The sequence below is a fragment of the Pituophis catenifer genome, unplaced genomic scaffold (assembly GCF_029215685.1).
Source record: "Pituophis catenifer annectens isolate HBS135680 unplaced genomic scaffold, rPitCat1.0.hap2 SCAF_1, whole genome shotgun sequence".
In the NCBI taxonomy this organism is placed as follows: Eukaryota; Metazoa; Chordata; class Lepidosauria; order Squamata; family Colubridae; genus Pituophis; species Pituophis catenifer.
This window is the reverse complement of record NW_027256881.1, coordinates 336,306,953-336,313,846: the sequence shown is the minus strand read 5'-3', so window position 1 is coordinate 336,313,846 and position 6,894 is coordinate 336,306,953. Positions and strand designations below refer to the sequence as shown.

The 6,894-nt window shown below is 42.1% G+C and overlaps 1 protein-coding gene across 1 annotated transcript in view; it reads left to right on the top strand.

The window, feature by feature from the left end:
- The first annotated feature begins 219 nt into the window (after nucleotides 1-219).
- The window catches only part of MYO1F (myosin IF), an 82,287-nt gene continuing 75,612 nt past the window's right edge, over nucleotides 220-6,894 (top strand). The window contains exon 1 of the mRNA XM_070931806.1: nucleotides 220-301. Coding sequence (XP_070787907.1) covers nucleotides 299-301 — 3 coding nt within the window. The 5' untranslated portion in view covers nucleotides 220-298. The remainder of the gene's footprint in view (nucleotides 302-6,894) is intronic.

Genomic DNA, 6,894 nt, shown 5'->3' with positions numbered 1-6,894 from the left:
CCTCTTCATCTCAAGTGAGGACAAACCTCTTTTTTTTTTTTTTGACTTACCCAAAATACGGAAATGAAGGGGAATTAAGCAAAGGGTGGGGGGTGGGGGGAATAGAGGAAGCAACTGTGGTTCCATTTCGTTCGTTCTCTTTCTGTTGCATAAAGAGTTGTTGAAGGACTCAAAGCTCGCTTGTTAGCAACTCTGCCATGTCCTCTGGGAAAACGTGGTGAATCAAGACGGTAATTGGCCCATCTTGGTGGCAGGTTAATCTTGGCCACCAAGCTGGAGAGCAGACAGGAAGGCGGCCATGGTAAGTCCCATCGGACCCAAAAACCTGGGTACAGAGCAGGAGGGTGAGGAATGCGTTGTTGAAATGTTGAGATCCTATTTTGGACCACTTAAAAATGGGATTAATGACCCATGACACCTGGATATTAAAAGAGGAGAATAAGAGGGTATGTTTCCTGCAAAAATGACCCCCAAACACACATGCATTGAGATTTAATATTGACGGACCCTTGTAAACATTTTGAAATAAGTGTTCACATCTACACAACTACTGAACACTAGTTGGAAGTTATGTCAGGCTAAGATTTGAAGGGCCTGGTTGAAAAACCCACCCAAATCAATAGAACATTCATTTTGGATGAGAATGATTAGAGTGAACTAGAACATTATATTTGCTTTCATAAATTTGAGGTAGTGGGTGAAATTTCCTCTTCCTTGCCTTGAAATACTTTTTGATTTCTTTTCCCTGGTGACAATCATTCTTATTATCCTGGGTAGAATTTTGTTCAGTTTAGATCATGTGATTTTCAATTCTGTGATACATTTTAGCGGATAAAATAAATAGAATATTCCTGTTCAGAGATGGATCCCCTGATGTTTGTTTTTTTTCAGTTACACCAATTCTTACAAGATGATTAAATATTATGTGACTTCGGAGACTCTTATTATAGGATGTTCAGACCCAAAAATTAGAATCCTGCATAATCTAGCCCAAAAACTCTGAAATTTCCTGAGATCAATCTCATAAGATTTCAGCCTTTAGAAATGAAATAAATTATTTAATAAGGGGTAGGTGGGTGTGTTCTGTGGATGGTCTTAAAAGTATAGGCATCATGCTGTTTCTGATTTCTGTTGTACCATTCTTAAGACTCAAGAGATGGCCATCCAAGGTATACCTGATGCTTCCTACAGTGTCTAATAATGTCAGTCAGGAATTTCTAGATTTCAGCTAGAAATCTCCTTTCATTTGAGTCTCAAATTCTTCCAGCCAATCAACTGGAAATTAAGATGTTAAAAGTCCAATACATCTGGAGGACATCAGAGTGAAGGAGGCTGATGTTGCCACTGCTGGAATTCTAAATCAGCAGGACTATAAACAACCATACATTCTTATGTTCTTTGGTCTAATAAAGCTTTTCCCAGAATTCACTTTTTGAATTTTCCACCATGTTAGGTGTTGATCGTGCTCAACAGTCTAGACTAACATTCTAAAGCTCATTGAGGAAACTATACAACATCAAGAGCACCAATAATTTTTTTTTGCCAATTTTATTTTGCAAAATTTAACAGCAGCCACTGGTAGAATATACCTGCTAAGAACATCACCATTTTAAGAAGAGACTCAAGGAGGATAAATTCCATTGTTTCCAAGCATTCTCCTGTGAATCCAATCTTTACTGAGTAGCTGACCTACTATATATTTGGGTCATGAGAATTTGGACTGAGGGAAGAGCTTACAAGATGATCCAAGAATGTTCCTTCATTAACAAAAGAAAGCTTTTATTTTTTAAAAAAAATCCCAAGAAAACAAACTGCTAAGACTAAGATAATTCTGTCATCTTTCTCCTTCATGTGCATCTTTTGTATTCTGTCCTCGGGAAAAAAATTCTTTGATTATTATTATGATTGGATGGCAGGTTTAGCTAGATATGCTTAGCCTGGATTTGGCATTTTTATCCATCTATTTAGTTCTTCCAAAGCTCTGAGTTAGGCGGATGTTGTTGTTTGATGGCATTAAAGGTATTGTCACAGGATGTCAGCTGTTCCAAATAAAGCTGCCTTTTGCAATTGACTGATGGTGACTTTGTCAATGCCAATGGTGTTTAAGTAGTGTTCCAGATGTTTTGAGGTTGTACCTTGTGGGCCTTTGCTTTCTTTTGCCACAATTGTTCTATTTCTATTTGCAGGTCCCTATGATTTGTGATTTTCTCCAGGTTTTTTTTTTCTTCCTCTTTTTTCTATTCTGCCTCCAAGCACTGCCACATCCACTATCCAGACTTTTTTTGTTTTTCTTATTAATTGTTAAGTCAGGAATGTTATGTGGCAGTAGATTCAGTCACTTCCCCTTTGTAAAAAAGGTTTTATGGGTTAGTTTTTTAATTGTATAGGTTGGGGTTTTAAATTGGGAGGCCGATTAATTTAATTTATTTTTAGTTATCTTAACTTTTATATTGTATGTTATTTTAATTTTCGGCTGTTCACCGCCCTGAGTCCCTTCGGGGAGAAGGGTGGTATATAAATTCAGATAATAATAATAATAATAATAATAATAATAATAATAATAATAATAATAATAATGCACAACCCCAGGTTTTTCATGTTGGTGAAAACTAGACCCCTAATCAACTGAGTAACAAAATCATATGAAACGCCACACATGACGTCCGAAGCTTACATGCAAAGTCAAAAACATCCCACAAGTGAGTAAGTGAGATTTTTTTTTTTTAAATCAACAGAAGTAAAGTTTGGAGCCTCTGTTCATACACAGCTGCATTTTAAGGCCAGCTCTGCAAGCTAGTTTCTTGGAGCAGGCCGGGTGTGCCTTTTTGATGTTTTAATGCCTTACACAACACAGCTAGTTTAGAAATGTCATTGCTTGAGGCTGGTTCCTTGCTGGCTTTTAGTCTTTTCGAAACTGACCTGGGAAATGGCAGAGCACGTCTTTCGCAATCTCCATCCTCCCCCTACCAACAGTTCTCCTTTTCCCCTTCCCTTTACTGAAGATCTTCAAACCACAGTGTCAAAACTCAGAAGAAGGTGATAAACGAGGCTTTGCAGGCTGCAGGCCTAACATTCTCAGTGTCCCAGTGTATTCGGGAAGGTCCTTTCTGCTTTCGGCCTGTTTGTGTCTATGCTATGTTATTATCCAAATTTGACCCAGAGGAGCAATTCAACAATTTTAAGGTTGGCTGTCCCGGTTGACGTAACAGAATAACAGTTGGAAGAGACCTTGGAGGTCTTCTAATCCAAGTCCCTGCTCAAGCAGGAAACCCTTTACCCATGATGGCGAACCTATGGCACGGGTGCCACAGATGGCACACGGAACCTTATCAGTGGGCACGCGAGCGTTGCCGTAGCTGATTTTTGGGCCTTTCGGTCCCATCAGAAGTTGGGAAATGGGCTGTTTCCGGCCTCCAGAGGGCCTCCGGTGGGGGGGAGGCCGTTTTCGCCCTCCCCAGACTCCTAGAAAGCCTCTGGAGCCTGGGGAGGGTGAAAAACGGGCCTACCAGGCCCACCGTGCCATCACGTACTAAAAGCAGGGGGGGTGCATGCGCAGGGGCGCCACGCATTGAATTATGGGTGTGGGCACACACGTGGGCAACCTCCCCACGCTCCCCACGCTTTTGGTACACGACGGCAAAAAAGGTTAGCCATCCCTGCCCTATACTATATCAGACAAATGGTTGTCTAGTCTTTTCTTAAAAATCTCCAGTGATGGAGCACCCATGACATCTGGGCAAACCATTCCACTGATTAATTGTTCTAACTGTCCAGAAAGTTCCCCTAAATTCTCTCCTTGATTAGTTTCCACCCACAACTTCTTGTTCTGCCTTCAGTTGCTTTGGAAAATAGGTTGTGGCTTCTTTGCGGCAATCCCTTAGATACTGGAACACTGCTGTTGTATCACTCCCATTCCTTCTTTTCGTTAACCTAGACGTACCCAGTTCCTGCAACCGATCTTCATATGTTTTAGCCTCCAGTCATCTAATCATCTTTGTTGCTCTTCACTCTTTCTAGAGTCTCAACATCTTTTTTACATCGTTGCAACCAGAGTGGGTTTCAGCAGGTTCTGACCAGTTCTGGAGAACCGGTAGCAGAAATTTTGACTGGCCCCACCCCCATCTATTCTCTGCCTCCCGAGTCCCAGCTGATCGGGAGGAAATGGGGATTTTGCAGTAACCTTCCCTTGGAGTGGGGTGGGAATGGAGATTTTACAGTATCCTTCCCTTGCCACACCCACCAAGCCATGCCCACCAAGCCACGCCCCGCCCACCAAGCCACACCCACAGAACCAGTAGTAAAAAAAAATTGAAACCCATCACTGGTTGCAACCAAAACTGGATGTGTTACCACTCTTTCACTGGAGTGAACTAGGGGAAAATTTGAGAGCTGGTTTGGGCAAATTTAACGAGCAAAAAAGGATCTTACTCTTTGCAGAGGTTTAAAGTTGGGGCACTGGATCACTAAAGGGGATTTTCATTGAATAAAACCTGAACAATTAAAACTTGAGGAGAGGATATGCCTTCGGACACATTGGGGACTTAGCTTTAATTTCCTAGGACCACAACGTCTATGTCAGGTTTTGGTGTCGTCTCAAATAAATTGCATTTCCAAACAAATAGTCTTTGATGAAATCTTTCATTTATTAAGCACGACAATCTGTCCCCGACTCGTCGTAGCCAACACTGACTTCCTGACCCCAAACCTTCCCTTTCCGTTCCCCAATTCTCTGCGTTTCATTGGCCATCTTCCAAATCACTCTCCCCATATCTACTACTTCAGCTCCCAGGAATGTCTCCCCTCCCCTCCCATCTCCTAGGGGATATTATCTACAGGGAAAATAAGTAGGTGAAAAGTCAAGCGTCTTCTTGCCAGCTGCCCCCTCTCCTCCTCCTTATGTCAGCACTGGAACGAATGTAGTTTGGAGTGCTGACATCCTACATTTCAGAGGCCTACCATGGCAGGCAAAACTGTACCCATTGAAGTATATCCAATAATACCAAAATGACATGGTGATTACAGAATACATCCTACCTCTAATTCTGGGGTGAAATGTAAAATTTGTTACTACCGGTTCTGTGGGCGTGGCTTGGTGGGGGGGGGTAATGTGACTGGGTGGGCGTGGCTAACTTTTTTTTTTTTTTAACTTTTCAAAGCATTTTTTCTAATGCTTTGAAAAGCCTCTGCCGATCAGGAAACTCAGCTGGGATCGTCAAAGAGGCTTTTTTAAAAATATCTCTCTGCAGATCAGGAAACTCAGCTGGGATCGTCAGAGACTTTTCAAAGCATTTTTTTATCACCTCTTCAGCTAAGAGGTTGCAGAAAAAATGCTTTGAAAAGCCTCTGACTATCCCAGTTGAGCCACACGATCATCAGAGGCTTTTTTTTTTTTTAACTTTTCAAAGCATTTTTTCTAATGCTTTGAAAAGCCTCTGCCGATCAGGAAACTCAGCTGGGATCGTCAAAGAGGCTTTTTTAAAAATATCTCTCTGCAGATCAGGAAACTCAGCTGGGATCGTCAGAGACTTTTCAAAGCACTTTTTTACCACCTCTTCAGCTAAGAGGTTGCAGAAAAAATGCTTTGAAAAGCCTCTGACTATCCCAGTTGAGCCACACGATCATCAGAGGCTTTTTTTTTTTTAACTTTTCAAAGCATTTTTTCTAATGCTTTGAAAAGCCTCTGCCGATCAGGAAACTCAGCTGGGATCGTCAAAGAGGCTTTTTTAAAAACACCTCTCTGCAGATCAGGAAACTCAGCTGGGATCATCAGAGACTTTTCAAAGCATTTTTTTTACCACCTCTTCAGCTAAGAGGTTGCAGAAAAAAATGCTTTGAAAAGCCTCTGACTATCCCAGTTGAGCCACGCGATCATCAGAGGCTTTTTTTTTTTTACTTTTAAAAGCATTTTTTCGTCAGAAGAGGTTATAGAAAAAATGCTTTTAAAAGTAAAAAAAAAAAAAGCCTCTGATGATCCTGCGGCTCAGCTGGGCATGGGGGAGGGGCACAAGGATTTTTGCTACCAGTTCTCCGAACCACCTGCCGCCATCACTACCGGATCGGGCGATCTGGTCCAAACCGGGAGCATTTCACCCCTGCTCTAATTCCATATTGCTAGGCTGCTGAAAGCCAAACGTTATGCTCATAGCAAGCCAAGGCTCACACATGATGTTCAGTAAAGAGATCTCAAGCTAAATCAGTTTGGCTCATCTATATACTACTAAAACTCTCCTGTCTGTCTGTTTATAGCCATCTTTTTTTTTTTTTTATTTTGTCAAGCATATATAAGATAACAGGTAAAAGTATAAACATAATTTGAATACATGAAAAGAGTAAGAGTAAAAAGGAACATTAGGACAGGGATGGTAGGCACGCTGGTACGCTTATGCACGCCCCTTCCAGACCTCTTAGAAATGGGGTGAGGTCAACAGTAGACAGTTTGAGGTTAAAGTTTTGGGGGGTTGGGGAAATTTGGGGAAAACAATTGGGCAAAGCATTGTATCATAGGGCGACAGTTTTTGAATCAAGATATCTCAAGTGGGCTAAGTTAAAGAATGAAGTGGTGGCTGCTGCCGGTTTGGACCGATTCGGGTAAACCGGTAGTTCCGACGATCAGCTGGCTCCACCCCCCATCCCTGCCCTATCTGTCCTATATTTCCTCCTTTCTGGCTCAGCTGATTCATGTGGCACAGCTGATTTCCCCGCCTTCGCTGTTCTACTTATCAGGGCTACCTTAGAAGGTAAGCAGCTGAGCTTCAAATTGCTGTATTTTGAACGTTGCGCCAAGTGTGTTAGGCACATGCGCGTGCAAAGCCTGCATCTGCGTGCAAAGCCCACATGTGCGCGCAAAGCCTACGTCTATGCGCAAAGCCTACGTCTACGCGCAAACGCCCGCTC